This window comes from Tiliqua scincoides, chromosome 9, assembly GCF_035046505.1.
Source record: "Tiliqua scincoides isolate rTilSci1 chromosome 9, rTilSci1.hap2, whole genome shotgun sequence".
In the NCBI taxonomy this organism is placed as follows: Eukaryota; Metazoa; Chordata; class Lepidosauria; order Squamata; family Scincidae; genus Tiliqua; species Tiliqua scincoides.
Window position 1 is genome coordinate 712,910 of NC_089829.1, and position 21,766 is coordinate 734,675.

Here is a 21,766-nt window from a genome sequence, read left to right on the forward strand (position 1 = left end):
AGGGATGAACTGGCAGAGTTCTGCAGTGAGGAGTGGGTGCAAAACGTGACCCGCTGGCCGAAGGCTCTGAACTGCCTCCCTGCCTGTGCTGTGCTTTTGAACTGAGTCAACGGACTCAAGAGCCTCTGGGCCACTCTTTCATATGAGAGGCAGCCATCGCTTCTGGGGGAGAAAAACCAGGCTTCAGCCCCTCCCCCACCAAACCAATTTGCCATATCAGAGCTACTTCCCTAATTTGTCTCTTCATATACATTCAAAGGGATTAATTTCCCATCCTTACTCCAGGAGTTGTTGAAATTTCTGAAGTAGGATATATATTCCACTTGCACACCCAAAAAAGCTAAGAGCGCAATCCTAACCTGCAGTTGTGCCGGCACAAATACAGAAGCACTGGTGCAACTGCAGCTATGCCAGCACAGTGCAGCTGAGACCGGCCAGCGCACCACAGGCGCCGGTGTAACTCCCCCCCCTTAAGGTCCTGGGCCAGCACAACCAGGGAGAGGCACTGCGCTGTGCTGGGGGGAGGAGGTGGGTTCCTCCCAATTTTCACTTTTGAAAAAGCCTGGGCATGATGGCACTTCTGGTTGTGACATAGCTTCTGGGGCAACACTTTGAGCTTGGCACCGGGCTACACAGTCGTTAGCTATGCCACTGCCTGGAGGTCTCCGGCCTAGCAGTGTCCTTCCTGGTGGGGCAGCAGCCTGCAGCAGAGGGGCCTGCAGCTGGGGCAGCAGCACTCTACCCACCTGTAGGCCCCTGCAGGCCTCCCTCAGTGGCAGGTCCCATTGGGGCCAGTGGGCTTACTCTGGGACAAGGGATAGGCGACCTTGACCAGCCCTGATGGGGAATGGGGGGGCACCTGCTCACAGCCAGCAGTTGCTAGAGTGGGTTTGGGATGGATGGCAGATGGTTGAGGCCCAGTTGTGGGGGGCCGGCGGTTGTGTACCCACCAGCCTGCTGCTGTCCAGGGGGGGCTGCAGCAGCACAGCCTGGGCAACCCCCTACGACCCCCGGGATTGCTGCTGTGTGGGCAGGAGTTGCAGTGGATCGCCCCCCACTCTCCCCTGCTTACCTGGCAGGAGCAGGTGGTGGAGGAAGCCGCTCTAAGGTACTGAGCACACCAGCATGGTTAGCTGATGTGATGGTCTGATGAGTCGGCATGCATGTGCAAGCCCCTTCCCAGTGCCTAGGTGAGGTGTTTCTTAGTGCGTAAAGTGCTCCTCACCACCTAAGCCCCCCATGAGCGGACTGGGTGATATATTGCCACACCATGCACCCTGTTCTCTGAGGCCCTGGGGTTGGCTTTCATGTGGGGGCAGGTGCATCGGGGTTAGTTGCCAGAGATGAACCTAACCTCGTCAGGCTGGGGCTGTGGCTGAGTCAGGCTGCGGCCGCTGTGTGTTTTCTCTGCTGTCAACCCTCGCTTGAGCCCCATGGTCTCCTCAAATCTGCGCCACCTCCGGTCGGTGGCAATGCAACCATAGGCGTCTGGGGGGTGGCATGTCTGTCTGGGGGATGGGGGTTAGGATATGACTCCATTGTGCCGCTCTGTCCCATGCCCCTAGAATGCCCCCAGCGCACCCCTTGCGCCAGCCCTGCCATGCCGACACAGCGTCTCTCCTGGGTTGCACCAGCCCAGAGCCGACTGAGGTTTTTGCCAGCGTCCGTGGTGCGCCAACCAGTCCCTGTATTTGTGCTGGTGCAACTGCAGGTTAGGATTGCCACTCAGACATGCTTTGGTGAAAATGGCATGGCTGCTCTAGTGTCACGCATTCGATCCTAAGAGTTAATTAATCAGCAAACGAATTGGGAAAAACAGTCAGGAAAATGGATGATGAGAAAGGATGCCTTGCCCATCCACCAAAACACTGTTGCATCACAAGGCATGATGTTGCTGGCACAACCATTTAAGGACTTTGTGGTGTCAGGGAAACCGTGCAAGGTTTGCCTCTCAGATTAGCACACCCGCCCTTGGTAATTATTTGAGCAAGCAGATGAGACAAGCCCTGCAATGACAAAAACTTGCCTGCCAAAGGTATGCTGACAATACATAAGGCAAACCTCAGCCTGGCCACCTGAGGGAAAGTGCTACACCTCAAAAGGGCCAAGCCCCACATGCTTTCAGGATCAGTCATGCTTCGCCTTTTAAAATTGGGGTGATGGAAAGTGCCCATAAACATCTTCCCTCCTTAGATGGGGGGCAGGATGCACCTTGCAAGAAACGTAAGCAGGGGTCGAGATTAGCAATCATCCACAATGCCGATTCTTTTGGATTCCTGGCGAACACCACCCTAGAGCTTCTTTGCCTATCCACAGCACACACACCTTCCTGCCAGTAGGTCTCCCTTGAATCCTTTTTCCTAATCAAAGAGACCTTTTGCTGCTCTTCCTGTCCATACCAATGTTTTATTGCTTACACCTTCATTCGGAGCAGCAAAAGCCTTTCTGCGCATTCCATGACATCACAGCTGCACAGCCAATGACTAGGGCCGGGGCTCTTTAGCCAATGTTATTGTCGCATTAAGTTCAAGAAGCAAATGCTTAACTGACAAAACGTTTCTGTGATCTTCCTAAGGATCACAAGCCTCATGGAAGGCAGCATTATTTAGCTGTTTTGCCACCCCATTTCTGTATTAGTTGTAGGCAATAATTCCATGAAAAGGGACATGTGAGAGAAGCAAAGAAGGCAGAGAGAAGCTAGCACTGATGGTGGCAAATAATGGAGGAGGGGCAATGTTTATGTTGTGAGCAGGGCTAGTGTGTGTGTGTTTGCAGCTGGAGGAATGAACCATGTGGATTTTAATGAGCGCCAAAGCAACCTCTTAACAGAGGTCAGATCAACTGCAGCTCTCTTTTGCAGTGAACCATAGCAGGCCAGGCAGGCTTTGAAGAAGCAGCAAAACAAGTGCCCTCTTCAGCCCCTTCTCCCTCCACCCTCCAACATCCTGTGCAAGCCACACAATATGCAAGCTGTCCAACTCTCCATATGCCCGCCAGCCGTGGCTGCTGCGGGAGACTTCAGACCGGCCAGAAGCAAGGGGCAGGCTCTCCGCGGAACACAATGCTCCCTCTGTGCAACTGGGGGAAAGGGAAGCCGACAAAGAATGTGGTGACGGATGGCTGCAGGCTGGTTGCGAAACCCGGCCCCCCACCAGAGATGGCCTGGTGGTTGCAACGCAGGCTTTCCCACTCGCCACCCATCACCCCAAACACAGCCCACCAGCAGCCATTGGTGGCTTCGAACAAAACCCTGATTTGCAAGGCAAGGAGACAGATGGGTGTCCCAATCCACGCCTGGCGGGCTGAGTGAGCAGGATGCATGTTATTCAGGCCTCCTTCCTGGGCAGTCCTCCCTTCTCTACAAGGACAGATGTTGATGGCACCCCGCTGCATTTAAATGATGCTCTTGACCTCTCCTGCGTCACTTTGAAATTATGCCCCTGGAAACGAGGGGCTGATTCGTCCTCCAGTTGCCCTGCTTATTGAGATGTTAGGATTACATGGAGAAGATTCTGCTTACTAAACTGAAAGGTCTGCCGGCTTGTGAACGGCGGCCATCGTGCTTTCACGTGTTCGTGGGGTTGGCCACTGGAGAGAGAGATGTACATAGTACACATAGTATGTGCTCATGTTTCTTGCCATTCATAAGCAAGCACGGAGTCTGGTCCTGCAGCATCACCCAAACAGCTTGGTTGCCGCATTTGAGGTGCCAGTGAAACTCGATGTAGCCCAAGTGCTACCCTCTCCATGCACAGCAGGGATGTGTGGTGGCTGGGGAGGCAGAGCCTCCCCACCAGAGTCCTTGGAGAGTGCTGCTGTTGTGTGTGCAGTGTGTTGTCCGTGTGGGTTGTGTGTGCTGCACACCTCACACGATGGTGGCACTTTTCAAAGGACTCCAGTGGGAGGCTCTGCCTCCCCTGCCTCCCCACATACTGCATGGTGCCTAGTGAAGCGCAGTGCTCCCTGACAGCGCAAGTCTCAGTGAAGCCGCTCTAGTCACCTGCTGTCTAACAACGCACTGTGCGCTTCCAGAGAGACTCTTGAGCCAGCTTCAGCCAAGGGGAGGCAGCGCTCCAGCCAGCACGAGGGAGGTGGTTGCTTTGCCCAAGAACCTGCAGGTGGGGAATGCTGCTGTTCGGTCCATGCACTGGCTTGAAATGCATGTGGCAGTGAAGAGTGTCTCTGAGCATGAACTAAGTGCACTTTCCACTACTACGCAAACTTGCCCTTCTGCAGTGGCAGTGAAGAGCGCCCCTGAGCTTGTGCGAAATGCACTCGCCAGAACTGAGCAGCCTGCTAAACAAAGCGGTCCTCCTGCAGCGACAGTGAAGAGCGCTCCTGAGCACGTGCAAACTGCTACGCAGACCCGCCCTTCGGAAGTGCTCCGCGTGGCCAGCCGGACAGCCCACGTGGAGCAGCGCGTGCCCGCAGAGGCGCAGGAGGGGGCGGGGCCACCGGCGCAGAGGATGCCGCGGCGCAAAGGGGAGGGGGTGGGCGGAGCCAGGGGCGCGATCGGAGGGGGCGGGATCCGTGTGACGGCGCAGGCGTGGCCGCGCGGCGGAGGTGGGACGAACGGGGACGCGGCGGCCAATAGGAAGCCCTGCCAGCGGGAGGGCGTCGCGAGCAGCGAGGGCAGGCGGGGCTGCGGTGGGCGTGGCCTCGCGGAAGCCCGCCCCCGGGCCGAGCAAAGCCGCGCAGTGGCCGCCTCCAGGGACATTTGCCGGCGAGCACTGCAGAGGCGACGCAGCCCCCGCCTGCCCGCCCGCCCGCCCGCCCCCTCCCTTCGCCGCGCGGACCAGGATGGGCGCCTGGCGCGTCCGGGCGCCGGAACTCCTCCCCGAGGCCGCGCCGTGAGGGCCGCGGAGCGAAGAGCCCCCAGCGCGCGGGCGGAGGCGGCGATGATGCTGAACTCGGCGCTCTTCGGCGAGATGGCGGCGCGCGCCTTCGGGCCGGGGCCGCCCGCGCCCCCCCCGGCGGCGGCCCAGTGCCCGGGCGGGGGCGGCGGCGAGGGGGCGCCCCCGGTGACGGCGGCGCTGCGGGACGACCTGGGCTCGAACATCCACCTGCTGAAGGGGCTGAACGTGCGCTTCCGCTGCTTCCTGGCCAAGGTGCACGAGCTGGAGCGCCGCAACCGCCTGCTGGAGAAGCAGCTGCAGGCGCAGCAGCTGGGCGAGCGCGAGCGCCGCCTGCGCTACAAGCGCTTCCCGCGGCACCAGGCCGTGCAGACCGACCCCGCGCCGCCCGCGCCCGCCCCGCAGCTGCCGCACTCGCTCTCCCACCCGCCGCCGCCGCCGCACTGCAGCCGCCTGCCCGGCACCATCTGGAGCTACACGCAGGTGCGGCGCACCGGCGGCGGCGGCCTCGAGACCCTGCAGGGCCCCGGCGTCTCCTGGGTGCACCCCGACGGCGTCGGCGTCCAGATCGACACCATCACGCCCGAGATCCGCGCCCTCTACAACGTCCTGGCCAAAGTCAAGCGCGAGCGCGACGACTACAAGCGCCGGTGAGCTGCTGCTGGGCGGAGGTGCTCCGGGGCCGGGCCGGGCCGGGCGGGGTTGATTTGCAAGCCGCCTCTGTTGGTCCGCTCCAGGCGGCCGTCAAAAGCACTCTGGGGGCGGGGCGAGGCTGATTTGCATGACGCTTCTGTTGGTCCGCTCCAGGCGGCCGTCAGAAGTGCTCTGGGGGCGGGGCTGATTTGCATACCGCCTCTCTGTTGGCCCGCTCCAGGCGGCTGTCAGAAGCGCTCTGGGGGCGGGGTGGGGCTGATTTGCATGCCGCCTCTGTTGGTCTGCTCCAGGCGGCCTTCAGAAGTGCTCTGGGGGCGGGGCAGATTTGCATACCGCCTCTCTATTGGCCCACTCCAGGCGGCTGTCAAAAGAACTCTGGGGCGGGGCTCTGCTGATTTGCATGCTGCCTCTCTATTGGCCCGCTCCTGGCGGCCGTGGGGCTGGGCTGATTTGCATACCGCCTCTCTATTGGCCCGCTCCAGGCGGCTGTCAGAAGCGCTCTGGGGGCGGGGTGGGGCTGATTTGCATGCCGCCTCTTGGTCTGCTCCAGGCGGCCTTCAGAAGTGCTCTGGGGGCGGGGCTGATTTGCATACCGCCTCTCTATTGGCCCGCTCCAGGCGGCTGTCAAAAGCACTCTGGGGCGGGGCTCTGCTGATTTGCATGCTGCCTCTCTATTGGCCCGCTCCAGGCGGCCGTGGGGCTGGGCTGATTTGCATATCGCCTCTCTATTGGTCTGCTCCAGGCGGCCATCAGAAGCGCTCTGGGGGCGGGGTGGGGCTGATTTGCATGCAGCCTGAAGAGCTCCTGGGGGAGGGGCGGTGACTGGGTGGGGGGGGGGACTTTGCCTGCATCTTCTGGCTGGCCCCTTCAGTCTGGCTGGTCCCCTTTGAAAGCAGTCCAGGCAGTGGCAGCTGCCACATCTTGTGGCAGGGAGTCCCGCAGACTGATGTGCTGCGTAAAGAGCCTTGCCTGGTTCTTTCTGAAGCGCTGGTGCTTTGTTCACTGGGTGGTCCACCCATGATTCTGCAGGCACCAGCCGTCCTGCCTGGTCTTCCCAGAGCTCGGGCTGGGAGGGTCAGTGGGGCTCGCTTCTGATTCCCCGTGACTGGGGCCGCCTGTTGCAGAGGACGGGCGAGTAGGGGAAGGGGGGTCCCTCGGCCTGTCTGTCAGCCAGCCTGGCCCCATTTCTTTGTGAGACTTGTGCTCCCCTCGCCCGGGGCAGCCACAGCAGAGTGTCAGGCACAGGAGCAGGAAGTGGTGGCTTCCTCCGACTGATACTCTGGAGCCTTGTGTGGGGGGACCTGATGGAACCTGCGTTCTCTGCCACAGGCGGGGTTCTGGGGGTTGTGTGCGGAGGGAGGGAAGGGCATTGCTTGAGTGGGAAGGTGGAGAAGACGTGGCACCTTGGAAGTGGGTCCCTGAGGGGGAAGGGAGTGGATGAGGATGGAGTGAGCAGGTCACTGAGGTGGAAAGAGCAGGGAAAGAGCAGCTGAGAGGATGGAATGGATGGTGGGAATCTGCAGGACAGGAAGTGAGAACAGAGGGGGAAGGAGAGCAGGGACAGGGAGGCTGGAGGTGGGATCGGCCTGGAGAAGAGGCAGGCGTGAGGGGTTTGGGAGAAGAAGGGCTGATGAAATGGGAGTGCTGATGAGTGCCTTGGAATTGCTTAGGAGAGAAGAAACTAGTGAATGCGGGTAAGGAGTGGATGCAGGAGGCCAGATATCTGCAGGGGGAGGTGAATCCTCTTGAGCAGGGGTCTCTAAACTCTTTGACCAGAGGGCCACATCAAATGTCTGGCACAGTATTGAGGGCCGAAAAAAATATTTAAATATAAAATTTAAATAAATAAATTAGAGATGGAACTCAGATGTGTGAATTAGTGAACAAATGGGCTCATTCATTCAACCTCTCTGACTCTCAGAACACCCTCCAGATGCAACCAGAGCACAGTTCCAGTCATGTTTGGCAAAGTGGGCCAGGGGCTTTCAGGGGCCAAGAGACTGGCCATGGGCCGCATCTGGCCCCTGGGCCGTGGTTTGGAGACCCCTGCTCTTGAGCACGAATGGGTGAGAAAGAGTAACGGGCATGTGTGAAATCAGACCAGGGCCCCCTAGACAGGGCTGCAGCCTCCACACGCAGCAACCAGAGGAGGACTTGGACTGATTTTACATGGTTACATTAACGTCCTCCTACCTTCTTTAGCCATTTCCCTTGCAGGCTGCTGACTGCTTGCTATGGCATGAGGCAGGTGTCTGTCCCTGATTTTCAGAGGTGCCTTGGAGTAGGGAGTGGAGGTGAATGAATGAAGGTGAAGGAGCAAAGAAATCATTGGGTGTGGGCAGGTGATGGCCCCTGTGGCTGATTCAGATGCCTGGAGCTTGCCTGTGAGGAGGGAGTTCAGCCCTGCTGAGTCTCTCCAGAGAGTGAGCTGCAATCCACTGCTTGCCATAGATAACAGGAGGCAGTGAAAAACTTTGGACCTTCTGGTACTAAGTAGTCTTTGGAAGGCCATGCTGGATAGTTATCCTTGTCAGTGCTTTGTTTGCTGGGTTATTTTAGGAGAAATGAGGGGGTGTGGAGAGAGCCAGGAATGGGCTGGGCTGGAGGCAGTGTGGAATGGAAGGCCTTTGGGCTGGCAGATGGTGATCTGGGTTTTTGGTATGTAAATATCTGTTTCCTCCCCTCATCAGTAGGGGGAGGAGGAGTACATTAGGTGGGGAAAGGACTAAAAGTGTGCTAGGGTGGTACAACTTGCCCTCCTCACCATCCTCAAATGTGCCTGCACTTAAGGTATCCAGGCACTCACTTCCTAGAGAACAGGTGGGTCGTGGGTGCAGGTCTCAGAACGAGGGGCTGTCAGTAGACCAGCATAACAACTTTCTACCCCTGAGATATGAATTGTCTAAGTTTGGGAGCAGTTTGACCTGCATCAGGAAGGACGGAGGAGGTGGCAACAGTGGGATGCTGGAACTTGCATGGCTGTTGCGCACTAAGGGAAGTTGATGACTTTGGAGGCATTAGATGTGCGCATTGGGTTGGGGCAACTGATTTATCTTGTGCTTGCAGTAGTGAGGTTTTCATGCTGGTGGGTTGAGCTGTGCTCCAGAGTCATGCTTATTGTGTAGGCCACACAATGTTTGCAGTACAGGGGGAGTAGTCAGGCTGGGATAAAAACTTGCCACAGACACTGTGGAAAGATGAGTTTTTGGGGGAAGACTCAGGACAGGGAATAGAGACATGAAGGCAGAGGGGCTAGTGGGAAGGAGAATAACCAGTGGACAGGAGAGGAAGGACTGATGGAACAGAGGCCTGAGGCAAGAAGAGACTGGGAGATGGGGGGGTGAGGGAGAATGGTTTTGCCTACTTCCCTCTTGAGTTTCACAGAAAGGAAATTCCATCAGTCCTGACTTTTGCCCTGACTGCAGCAGTGTGACCTGGCACTCCTAAGGGGGCAGAGGGAGCCAAAAGACAGCATGGATGAATAGTTGCTGCATTTCACAGGAATTGGTCAAGCAGCTGGCTCTATGAGAACTGCTAGTTTGGCACATAATAGATGAGTTCTGACTGTGTTTTTCTCTCTTCTGTATAGACCCTGCAGGGGAAAGGGAGAGGATGAGATGGTATGGGATTCTCATGGGGGTGCATGTGGTTAGAACCATGTGGCTGACAGCCGATGGTGATGATCACATGAAAATCCTGGAAAATGAACTGCACACACCAGTGTATATGGCAATAAGGCCCTGGGGAGTTGCATTTACAAGACTCCTAAGAGACTTGGGCGGGGAGAACAGTTTCTATGGGGTGGGTGTTTGACTGTTGTAGCAAAAGTGGCCCTTCCCCTGCTCAGAATGAGGCGTTGGGGTGTGTGGGTCAGGTATTGTCTTGCGTCTGGGATTCCTGATGATCAGCAGAAAGTGAGTGGGGTAGAGTTGGTGCAAGGGTTTCCTGACAGGAGATGCCCCCTTGAATGAGCAACCAACAGGCTCACTGTCACACAGACCAGGGCGTCTGGGCACTTGTGTTCTTCCTTGTGAAGGAGAGGACAGGGAGAAGAAAACGTGTGCATAGAATTTGGGGTACAGCTGGAGTTGAAATGGGGAAGGTGCCCCAACACTCTGGTGGCTCTGTCAGACAGAGAATCTGCTTGAGTTTCTGCAGCTTGCTTTGGGGGGAGGTGCTGTCTGATCACAAAGACAACCCTGGCAAGGACAATCCGCAGGCATCTGCTTTCTTCTTCTGTTTGCTGTTTGGGAGCGAGAGCCGACTTGGGATTCCTTGGCTGGTTCTGCTTTCTGGCTTTCGTGCCTTGGCTTGCTGGTGCAGTATTTGGGCTGAGAGCACTGCAGGGGAAGAATTGCATCCAAACACCGCTGCTTTAATATGCCTGTGTGTTCAATGATTAGAGATCTCACCTGTGCAGCCTTATTCTTTGTACCTGAGTAAATTTTGAGCTGCTGGACCTGCTGTGGTTTCTCCTTCTTAAACAGTTGTGTATACATTTCTGTGAAGGTGCACAGGGAGTCTGAGGGAAAATGGCTGCATCTGTCACTAACTGCTGTCTTGTGAGAAGGCAACCTTTGTTAAAACAAGTCTTCTGTTGCCTTGATAGGAGGTGTTGGCCTTTCAGTGGGGAAGAATCCTCTTCCCCCTCCACCATAGCATGGAGATTTTGCCCTAGCATTCTGCGTCAGGCTGCAGGGCCCCTATAAACATGTGGCTTCCTCCTGAAAATACTTGGTTTTACAGCATTTAGTAGAAGCTGGCTTTGGGGTGAAAATATTGCAGACGGTCTCAGCACCCACCATAGCCTGTGCTTCTGTTGATCTCCAACAAATAGTTTTGTCAGTTTCCTTCTGGCCACCTTGAACAATTTCTGATGACATGCACAGAAATGTTGGAAAATGGTTGCCTGAATTCTCTTCAGCAGTTAAAGTTCAGACTGGCCTTAACTGGTAATGCAGTGAGAATCACAAGCGTTTTAAAGGATCTTGCTCTTTCTTCTGGCATAACCCCCAAACTATGTTGTTGCTTTTCTCATTCCCCTAAAGGACAATTTTGCTCCTAACTCGTAAGACTTTTGAGAATAATTGGTGGTTATAAAATGATACAGAGAGACTGCCGTTGTCAGTTCTTCTGTTAAGCAAAAGAAAAAGGCAAGAGTGACTCTTGGTATGAGAAAGTTGCTCAGTGTTGCCCTCCAAGAATTTTCTGCCCCAGAAAAATTTGTTCCCCTGGGGGTCCACTTTGAAAATGCCCACTCTCCCATCTGATCGTTAATTCTGTATCCCCCAGGCCTGGACCACTGCCAAATGGGATTCAGGGCAGAGAGACTGTTGAAGGGTTAGCTCAAAGAATAGCTAATATGAAAGTGGGTTTCACATAGCGTTGGCTATGTTTACTGCCTCAACAGAAATGAGGTTTTCTACACTCTTCCTGTTTTGAAATTTGATATGGAAAGTGTTAAGCAAAACTTTGTTATGTTGTATACTGCTTTGAGTGTTTGGAAAAGTGGTCTTTTAAATACACAAACTTTCCCACTTTTTAGCATTTCATCAAAAGCATAAGAACATAAGAACAGCCCCACTGGATCAGGCCATAGGCCCATCTAGTCCAGCTTCCTATATCTCACAGCGGCCCACCAGATGCCCCAAGGAGCACACCAGATAACAAGAGACCTCATCCTGGTGCCCTCCCTTGCATCTGGCATTCTGACATAACCCATTTCTAAAATCAGGAGGTTGCGCATACACATCATGGCTTGTACCAACACTCAATTTTAGTGGATGTCCCCTGGTTCTGGTATTATGTGAGAGTGTAAAGAGCATCTCCCTATCCACTCTGTCCATCCCCTGCATAATTTTGTATGTCTCCATCATGTCCCCCCTCAGGCGTCTCTTTTCTAGGCTGAAGAGGCCCAAACGCCGTAGCCTTTCCTCATAAAGAAGGTGCCCCAGCACCGTAATCATCTTAGTTGCTCTCTTTTGCACCTTTTCCATTTCCACTATGTCTTTTGTGAGATGTGGCGACCAGACCTGGACACAATACTCCAGGTGTGACCATAGATTTGTACAACGGCATTATAATACTAGTCGTTTTGTTCTCAATACCCTTCCTAATGATCCCAAGCATAGAATTGGCCTTCTTCACTGCCGCCGCACATTGGGTCGACACTTTCATCGACCTGTCCACCACCACCCCAAGATCTCTCTCCTGATCTGTCACAGACAGCTCAGAACCCATCAGCCTATATGTGAAGTTTTGATTTTTTGCCCCAATGTGCATGACTTGACACTTACTGACATTGAAGCGCATCTGCCATTTTGCTGCCCATTCTGCCAGTCTGGAGAGATCCTTCTGGAGCTCCTCACAATCACTTCTGGTCTTTACCACTCGGAAAAGTTTGGTGTCGTCTGCAAACTTAGCCACTTCACTGCTCAACCCTGTCTCCAGGTCATTTATGAAGAGGTTGAAAAGCACCGGTCCCAGGACAGATCCTTGGGGCACACCGCTTTTCACCTCTCTCCATTGTGAAAATTGCCCATTGACACCCACTCTCTGCTTCCTGGCCTCCAACCAGTTCTCAGTCCACGAGAGGACCTGTCCTCTAATTCCCTGACTGTGGAGTTTTTTCAGTAGCCTTTGGTGAGGGACCGTGTCAAACGCCTTCTGAAAGTCCAGATATATAATGTCCATGGGTTCTCCCGCATCCACATGCCTGTTGACCTTTTCAAAGAATTCTATAAGGTTCGTGAGGCAAGACTTACCCTTACAGAAGCCATGCTGACTCTCCCTCAGCAAGGCCTGTTCGTCTATGTGTTTTGAGATCCTATCTTTGATGAGGCATTCCACCATCTTACCCGTTATGGATGTTAGGCTGACTGGCCTATAGTTTCCCGGGTCCCCCCTCTTTCCCTTTTTAAAAATAGGCGTGACATTTGCTATCCTCCAATCTTCTGGCACCATGGCCGTTTTGAGGGACAAGTTGCATACCTTAGTCAAGAGGTCTGCAACTTCGTTCTTCAATTCCTTAATAACTCTTGGGTGGATGCCATCAGGGCCCGGTGACTTATTGATCTTTAATTTATCAATGAGGTCTGAAACATCTTCTCTTTTAACCTCTGTCTGACTTAACTCCTTGGTCAGGAGGGGCCGTTCGGGCAGCGGTATCTGCATCAAATGCTCAATTTATTTTCTATAAGGAGGAGTGGTGTGCCTGCTTTCTAGGCATCATGAATTCTTCATTCTTAAGTTGCTTACCCAACACTTGGTTTTAGCTGGATGTGGAAAGTTGCTTCCCTTGGTTGCTAACCTTCCTGACTGAGTTGCATTGTAAATGGGGAGTATTCACTGGATTTCGGGGGACTGCTTCAAACATGTTCCAGCACTTGTTGGCCCTAAAGTGCCATTGTGGGGTGTGAAGGTGTCACTAGGTGACCCAGCCTATATTGGTGGTCTTTTACCCCAAAGCAAATACACATTTCTTTTCTCTCTTCTTTTTTTTCAAAGGGGAAATCCTTAAAGGGAAAAATTGTTACGTTAACAAATTGGGAACTGAACTGAGATTGAGCTGGGGATTTTTTTTTGCCAAATTTCAGAATTTAATGTTTTGTAAAGAGTGTCTCAGTCAAAACCTACAGAAGAAAGAATTATTTCTCTAGCTGCAGTTAGAGTTGGCTCAAGAAATTCGGTCCTGAGGAACTGCAGATGCCTTCCATTGGCTGACAGGATTATGGGGTCACTGCTCTGTTCTTTCAGGACTTGGGGCAAGACTCCCTGCTTTCCCAGCAAAGAGACAGGCTACCACACACGCATTCACACATTGATGGTTTCCTGAGTGGCTTGCTGTGTCAAGGAAAGGCTTTTGATGCCTGGCTGGTAGCAGCACATTCATCAAGAAAGGCAGCTAGAGAGAGAGAGAGAGAGAGGCAGAGTGAGTCCCAGAAGCTGGAGGAAACCCGAGCTCCCATCTTCCTTCAATACACCTAAAAGACTGCAAGTTGAAAGACCTGATAAGATTTGGGGGGCTAGCAGATGACGGCAGAGCTGTCGGAAATGGGAAGCTCATGCCGTGTGCATGTCAGCTGAGCTTGATTCTTGCAAAAACTAAACAATGACCTCAGAATCCTGTTGTCCAATGAGAAAGAAGCATTTTCTAGTCGTTCTTATTGCCAGGCTGACTTTATAACACTTTTTCAAAAACAATAAATTAGAGCGATGATTTTTTAAAACCGTGTCCCGTAGAGTGTAGAGTGCCCTGATACAACTGAGGAACCTGCACTGAAACCGGAGACTTAGGAAAAAACCCCGTAACTAGGTGGCCCCCGTTGTGGGTCATAGCAGCAGCCCCATGGCCCCTTTTCTAATAACTCATTCAGAGAGATGTGTTGCCAAGGCTTGGCGTCATTACTGGTCTCCTAATAAAAATCCTGTCTCTTGAAGCCAGCTTGACTGCAGAACTTAAAGACCTCTGCAGGCAGAATGGGCTTCTAAAATGCAGCCCCACTTGATGGAATTCCTGAGTAACCACTGGGTACCTTGGTAACTCCTGGTGGGAGGAAAATTGTATCCTGCCTGATGCTCACGGGAACAAACGTGAAGCTCATTGCATGTGTGTTTCTAAATGGATGTTTCTGAGGTCAACATTCGTAATAAAAAGGTAAAATAAAAACTGCTCTAAAATTCTACGTTATAAGGAATTTTGTAACGCAGTGTTTCTCAAACTGTGGGTTGGGACCCACTAGATGGGTTGAGAGCCGATTTTAGGTGGAGATTCATTTCAATATTTTATTTTTAATATATTAGACTTGATGCTACCATGGCATGTGAAGGCATTGGAGAAATATTGCACATCTGTATTTTGAACATGCTACTCTGTCTATGCTTGTAACAATGATAGTAAATGTGACTTGCTCCTAGGTAAGCGTGGGTAGGATTGCAGCCTCGGATTGTTAAAAAATTTCCTGCTTGATGATGTCACTTCCGGTCATGACATCACTTTTTGTGGATTCTGACGGATTCTCATTCTAAAAAGTGGGTCCTGGTGCTAAAAGTTTGAGAACCACTTTGTAATGTATCTTGAGAGTTTTGGGGCACCTTCTGGTCTTTTTGTTCGAGGCCAGGAGCTAAAAATGTGTGTTCTCTGTATTTCTATTGTTCTTTTGGCACTGCAGTGTAACTTCTTAAAGCTGTAACATGAGAGAGATTTTTTCTTGGTACTGGCTTGCAAACTACCGCTTGCCTGATCATCTTTATAAATAAATGTTGATCCCAACCTTTCTCCAAGGAGTTCAGGGTCATGGTCACCCCCACCTTTTTATTTTCACAACAAACCTGTATATGAGAGGTGGCAATTGGCCAAAAGTCCCTCAGTAAGCCTCACAGCTAAGCAGGAAACTGATCCTGGCTCTCCCTGGCCTAACACTACCCACTACACCAGACTGCTGCCTCCACTACCTGCCTCTTGGTAGGTAAGAACTGATGATTTTGAAAATAGAAGAGTTTGTTTCTCTTCTTCCTTTTTTCAGACTGCCAGTGGGCCACAAAAAATTGACAGTGGGTTGGGTAAGTGTGTGTGAGGACAGGTTAGCAACTGTTGTGGACTGCCCAGTATGTGATTAGGCTTAGGAAGCTGACACATTGGGTGAGGATGTGCTGAAGCTGCTTGGGTATTTTAGTAGGTTGTTTGTCTTGGTATCATGGAGATACAGAGCAACACTGTTCTGTGATCTCTGCTGACAGCATGAACAAGCAGCAGAGTCTTAGACCAACATCAGCTTCAAATTGTAGTTTCGAAACAGGAAACCCGAATATAGCTGACTTTATTTTTTGTCACTTCTCTGATCCTGTTTGCTGCAGCTGTATCTTGCCTCGCCAACAAAGAGAACCTGACTGGCAGAGTGCCAGCCAGCATCTCCAGAATGGTTGCAACTATTTCAGTGTGCCCAAGAGAACTCCAGGCCTGTGTGTTGCTTGAGTAGCAGCTGCCCTTCCTTCAGGGCAAGTGACTTGTCACACTTGGGGCAGTTTCAAAAGCAGTTTGATGTCGCGTGAGAGCCCACAGTTCAAAGTGAAGAGGAAGAGGAGAACTGGTCTCATCCTGCGCGGGATACAGCGCAAGTCTCCTGGCTTGCCTGTTCCAGTGCAGATTAGGATTTTGTCTTGTAGGTATGTGAACATCCCTTCAGCCCAATCCTGTGCACATTTGCTGTAGAAGGGAGGCAGGCTGGTTAGGCTAAAATTCTAAGTACAGTTTCAAGGCACCATCAAGGCTTTTAACAGATGGCTGCAAACAACTCTAGGAGGGCCCAGAGTTTCTCTGGTCAGTGCATTACTGTGATTCCATTGTTGAAATTTAAAAGTGGATATTTGTGGGACTTGCTTGTAAACTGTATATTGTAAGGAATACAGAGGTCAAATGTACCTTGTATGACCAGCTGGTTAGTCCCAACATTTACAGTTTTGTGTTGGAGCAGTTGTCTTCAACCTTTTTTGTGCCACAGCCCCAAGAAAGAAATAAAGACTCCTCCCCCCACCCCGACCCTATCTGCCCACTCCCTGCCTCCATTACACCCTCTTAGCACTGTTCACTGCGGCCAAATCCTGGAAAGAGCAGAAAAAGTGACCATGAAGCCTGGCACTAGTGGAAGCTATTTTAGCACAATTGCTAAGAACCTGAGCAGGTTTGGGGCACAGTCTCCTGGTATCTGAAGCGGTACACCAGATGCTTCCCCCCTTTAGCTGGTAGTGCTTCTAGTCCAGTAGTCTTCAACCTATTTCATTCCTGTAAGTTGCTGTGATGTCACAACAGAGACTTCGCTACCCCATTGGGGTTCTGACCCCAAGGTTGAAGAACACTGAGTTAGAGGGTGCCCTGTGCGGTTTAATTGTGTAAAGTGCAATTTAATGGAACCACCATTTATTGGTCTTTGTTTTGGCCACGAATTCCTGATAAAGAATCCTGTTGGATTTGAATTTTTGCCATGCTCAGCTCTGCTTCAAGTAATTGGTCTTTGTTGTTTTGAATGTGTCATTTGGTCTGAAGTGCCTGCATGCTGAAAACATGTTTCAGGCTGCAGTCCCAAGCAGACTGAGGACCCAATCCTATCCAGTTTTCCAGTGCCGAAGCAGCTGTGCCAATGGGGCGTGCACTGCATCCTGTGGTGGGGGGCAGTCACAGAGGCCTCCTCGAGGTATGGGAACATTTGTTCCCTTACCTTGGGGTTGCATTGTGGCTGCACCGGTGCTGGAAAATTGGCTAGGATTGGGCCCTTACCTGGGAAAAAGCTTGGCGGAACTTGCATCCGATATGCATCTGACATGCATAGTATTGCACTGTTAGTGGTATGTGGATGTGCCTTTCATAAAACTGCTTGGCGTCTCATCTTTGTGGTATTGCAGAGGGTGTTGGTAAATACTGCAATAAGATCCTGGTGTGTGGTTTGCATCATAGTTCTGTGTGGCCCGAAAAAAGACAGCTTAGTTGGTGGCAATCCCTTTAGGAGTGCTCTGCCTTCTCACTTCTGCAGACGCTTTTTTCTTTCTCAAGTTTTCCGGAGAGAGCCTGTTGATCAGCCCGTCTGGAACTTTAGTTCCAGCGCTTGGATAGATTTATGTATTGTGGTTCCAAAACTGTCTTTAATTGGTCCAGACGCTGAGTGTTTATCAGGTGGTTGGGCCTTCCTTGCACCAGTGGAGAGAAACCAACTGTTCATAATGGTTGAGCTGGAAATAATTGCTTTTCCTCAGGTTGGTCTTTGACTTGGCAGATTAATAAAGTCCAGTTGAGGATAGGGATTATTTCAAATTTGCAGCAGCTGGGAAGGGTAAAGGTTTGATTGCCAAAGGGAAAGCGTGACCAAACTAACAAACTCTTGTTTTTCAAAAATAAAGAACTTAATAAAAGCGTGCTTAAAAGCAATCTGGGAGGAATGTCTAAATCAACTTTTAAGTTAAAATATCATGGTAACAAGATGCAAATGTTATACTAGCAGAGACCAATCGAAAACAAATGATTTTGGATATGGGAAGGAATTCTGGCAGCACAGCAGTAACCCTTGCCTGGCCAGGTTTTGGGCTCCCTTCTCCTAACAGTTCTTTGTAACCGCTTTGCATTTCTGACCGCCTGCTTTGGATCTTTGTTTCCAAAGGAGAAAATGTTTACCACTTCCCAGCCTGCCCCCATTAAATTAAGCATTTTCATTTTAGGAGGAGATGCCACCAGTTGAGGAGTTCCAACATTCAGCATGGCAAAAATTTGTTTTAAAGCTTAAGATTGCAGCCTTATGTGTGCTTACTCAAAAGCAAGCTCCTTGTTACACAATGGGACCTCCTTTTGATTAAGTGGGCATAGGATTGGTGTTGGAAGTTTGCTAATAGACATCTTAAATACTAAACTTCTGAGGCCCCAATCCTAACCAACTTTCCTGTACTGGCACAACTGTGCCAATGGGTCATGTGCTGCATCCTGCAATTGGGTGGCAATCACAGAGGCTTCCTCAAGGTGAGAGAATATGCAGTGAATGTGGGTTTTTAAGTTGAAGTAGTGATAAGTTAAGGAGACTCTGGTGCATAAAGGCAAATTTCCTTTCTCCCCTGCCCCCCACACTTTTGCCTGTGGCATTTTCATCAAGATCTTGGTCAAGATTGGGTGAGCTCAACTGCCTTAGGAAGCTTGAAAAGTAATAGTGACTCCATAGAACCCAGAACAGGTGTTTCTTCTGATCATTCTCTGGCTTTCGAGGGTTAGTCTTCCTTATTTCACTTGGGCTTATCTGCTGGCGGGTAGTAAACAGTAGTTATAAAGATAAGTTTGCATTAAGGTGCAGATAAGCTCTGTGGAGTGAGCCAAGACTTGGGAAAGGCGTGACTGTGTTGCTTGATAGGTGGCACCCATTTGGACAAGGTTTTTTTGACCTTTCAAGATACTGGCAAAACAAGCTAGTTTAGTAATTTCAGGTGCTACAGGACTCTCTTGAGCTACAGTGAGTAGAAAGAGCCGTTGTAGTTATTCTTCTGTCTATCCTACCTCCGCTTTCCTCCATTGTGTCTATTTCTGGATTGTCATCCCCTCAGGGCAGGGACCTTTTCTGCTGTCTGTACATGGGCGATGGTGCTAACGGAATAATGGAAACCTGGTGGAATGCGGAGAATCAGTGGGATACCGCAATCCCGGGCTATAAACTCTACAGGAGGGACGGGGAGGGGTGTGTTGGAGGTGGGGTGGCCCTTTATGTTAAGGAAGGGATAGAATCCAGCAAAGTAGAGACTGAAGGTGGGTCCGACTCCACCGTAGAATCTCTGTGGGTTAAATTACCAGGCTTGTGCAGCGATGTAATACTGGGGGCGTGCTATTGTCCTCCAGACCAGAAATCGGATGGGGACCTTGAAATGAGGAAACAGATCAGGGAGGTGACAAGGAGGGACAGGGTTGTAATCATGGGGGACTTCAATTATCCTCATATTGACTGGGTCAATTTGTGTTCTGGTCACGATAAGGAAACCGGATTTCTTGACGTGCTAAATGACTGTGGCTTAGATCAGCTAGTCACGGAGCCCACCAGAGGACAGGTGACTCTGGATTTAATATTGTGCGGTACGCAGGACCTGGTTAGAGATGTAAACGTTACTGAGCCATTGGGGAACAGTGATCATGCTGCGATCCGTTTTGACGTGCACATTGGGGGAAGAATACCAGGCAAATCTCTAACAAAAACCCTTGACTTCCGACGGGTGGACTTCCTTCAAATGAGGAGGCTGGTTAGAAGGAGGTTGAAAGGGAGGGTAAAAAGAGTCCAATCTCTCCAGAGGGCATGGAGGCTGCTTAAAACAACAGTAATAGAGGCCCAGCAGAGATGTATACCGCAAAGAAAGAAGGGTTCCACTAAATCCAGGAGGGTGCCCGCATGGCTAACCAGCCAAGTTAGAGAGGCTGTGAAGGGCAAGGAAGCTTCCTTCCGTAAATGGAAGTCTTGCCCTAATGAAGAGAATAAAAAGGAACATAAACTGTGGCAAAAGAAATGTAAGAAGGTGATATGGGAGGGCAAGCGAGACTATGAGGAACGCATGGCCAGCATCATTAAGGGGAATAATAAAAGCTTCTTCAAATATGTTAGAAGCAGGAAACCGGCCAGAGAAGCGGTTGGCCCTCTGGATGGTGAGGGAGGGAAAGGGGAGATAAAAGGAGACTTAGAGATGGCAGAGAAATTAAATGAGTTCTTTGCATCTGTCTTCACAGCAGAAGACCTCGGGCAGATACCGCTGCCCGAACGGCCCCTCCTAACCGAGGAGTTAAGTCAGATAGAGGTTAAAAGAGAAGATGTTTCAGACCTCATTGATAAATTAAAGATCAATAAGTCACCGGGCCCTGATGGCATACACCCAAGGGTTATTAAGGAATTGAAGAATGAAGTTGCAGATCTCTTGACTAAGGTATGCAACTTGTCCCTCAAAACGGCCACAGTGCCAGAAGATTGGAGGATAGCAAATGTCACGCCTATTTTTAAAAAGGGAAAGAGGGGGGACCCGGGAAACTATAGGCCGGTCAGCCTAACATCCATACCGGGTAAGATGGTGGAATGCCTCATCAAAGATAGGATCTCAAAACACATAGACGAACAGGCCTTGCTGAGGGAGAGTCAGCATGGCTTCTGTAAGGGTAAGTCTTGCCTCACGAACCTTATAGAATTCTTTGAAAAGGTCAACAGGCATGTGGATGCGGGAGAACCCGTGGACATTATATATCTGGACTTTCAGAAGGCGTTTGACACGGTCCCTCACCAAAGGCTACTGAAAAAACTCCACAGTCAGGGAATTAGAGGACAGGTCCTCTCGTGGATTGAGAACTGGTTGGAGGCCAGGAAGCAGAGAGTGGGTGTCAATGGGCAATTTTCACAATGGAGAGAGGTGAAAAGCGGTGTGCCCCAAGGATCTGTCCTGGGACCGGAGCTTTTCAACCTCTTCATAAATGACCTGGAGACAGGGTTGAGCAGTGAAGTGGCTAAGTTTGCAGACGACACCAAACTTTTATGAGTGGTGAAGACTAGAAGTGATTGTGAGGAGCTCCAGAAGGATCTCTCCAGACTGGCAGAATGGGCAGCAAAATGGCAGATGTGCTTCAATGTCAGTAAGTGTAAAGTCATGCACATTGGGGCAAAAAAATCAAAACTTTAGATATAGGCTGATGGGTTCTGAGCTGTCTGTGACAGATCAGGAGAGAGATCTTGGGGTGGTGGTGGACAGGTCGATGAAAGTGTCGACCCAATGTGCGGCGGCAGTGAAGAAGGCCAATTCTATGCTTGGGATCATTAGGAAGGGTATTGAGAACAAAACGACTAGTATTATAATGCCGTTGTACAAATCTATGGTAAGGCCACACCTGGAGTATTGTGTCCAGGTCTGGTCGCCACATCTCACAAAAGACATAGTGGAAATGGAAAAGGTGCAAAAGAGAGCAACTAAGATGATTACGGTGCTGGGGCACCTTCTTTATGAGGAAAGGCTACGGCGTTTGGGCCTCTTCAGCCTAGAAAAGAGACGCCTGAGGGGGAACATGATGGAGACATACAAAATTATGCAGGGGATGGACAGAGTGGATAGAGAGATGCTCTTTACACTCTCACATAATACCAGAACCAGGGGACATCCACTAAAATTGAGTGTTGGGCGGGTTAGGACAGACAAAAGAAAATATTTCTTTACTCAGCGTGTGGTCGGTCTGTGGAACTCCTTGCCACAGAATGTGGTGATGGTGTCTAGCCTGGACGCCTTTAAAAGGGGATTGGACAAGTTTCTGGAGGAAAAATCCATTATGGGGTACAAGCCATGATGTGTATGCGCCACCTCCTGATTTTAGAAATGGGTTAAGTCAGAATGCCAGATGTAGGGGAGGGCACCAGGATGAGGTTTCTTGTTATCTGGTGTGCTCCCTGGGGCATTTGGTGGGCTGCTGTGAGATACAGGAAGCTGGACTAGATGGGCCTATGGCCTTATCCAGTGGGGCTGTTCTTGTGTTCTTATGTGCTAGATGCATAAATCGGTGATTATTTGTGTCAGCCTGTTTATGGTTGAGGCATCCCTTAAATGGCTGGTGTATCTGCTGACTGAATGTTGGGATGTTTCTTTCTTCAAGCCAGCTCTGCTCTCTTTTCTGCTTCTTTGCTTTGTGAATTCTGGACAACTGCAAATGAGGCAGGTTTTAAAAGCTTCAGCTCTGGTAGCATCTGAAGGCATGAGCATGGAAGTGGCGCAAATGGACACTTGGG

At 51.0% G+C, this 21,766-nt stretch overlaps 1 protein-coding gene across 1 annotated transcript in view; it reads left to right on the forward strand.

Annotated features, from left to right (window-relative positions):
• The first annotated feature begins 4,901 nt into the window (after positions 1–4,901).
• IFFO2 (intermediate filament family orphan 2) overlaps positions 4,902–21,766 on the forward strand; it is a 52,535-nt gene continuing 35,670 nt past the window's right edge. The window contains exon 1 of the mRNA XM_066637616.1: positions 4,902–5,503. Coding sequence (XP_066493713.1) covers positions 4,902–5,503 — 602 coding nt within the window. The remainder of the gene's footprint in view (positions 5,504–21,766) is intronic.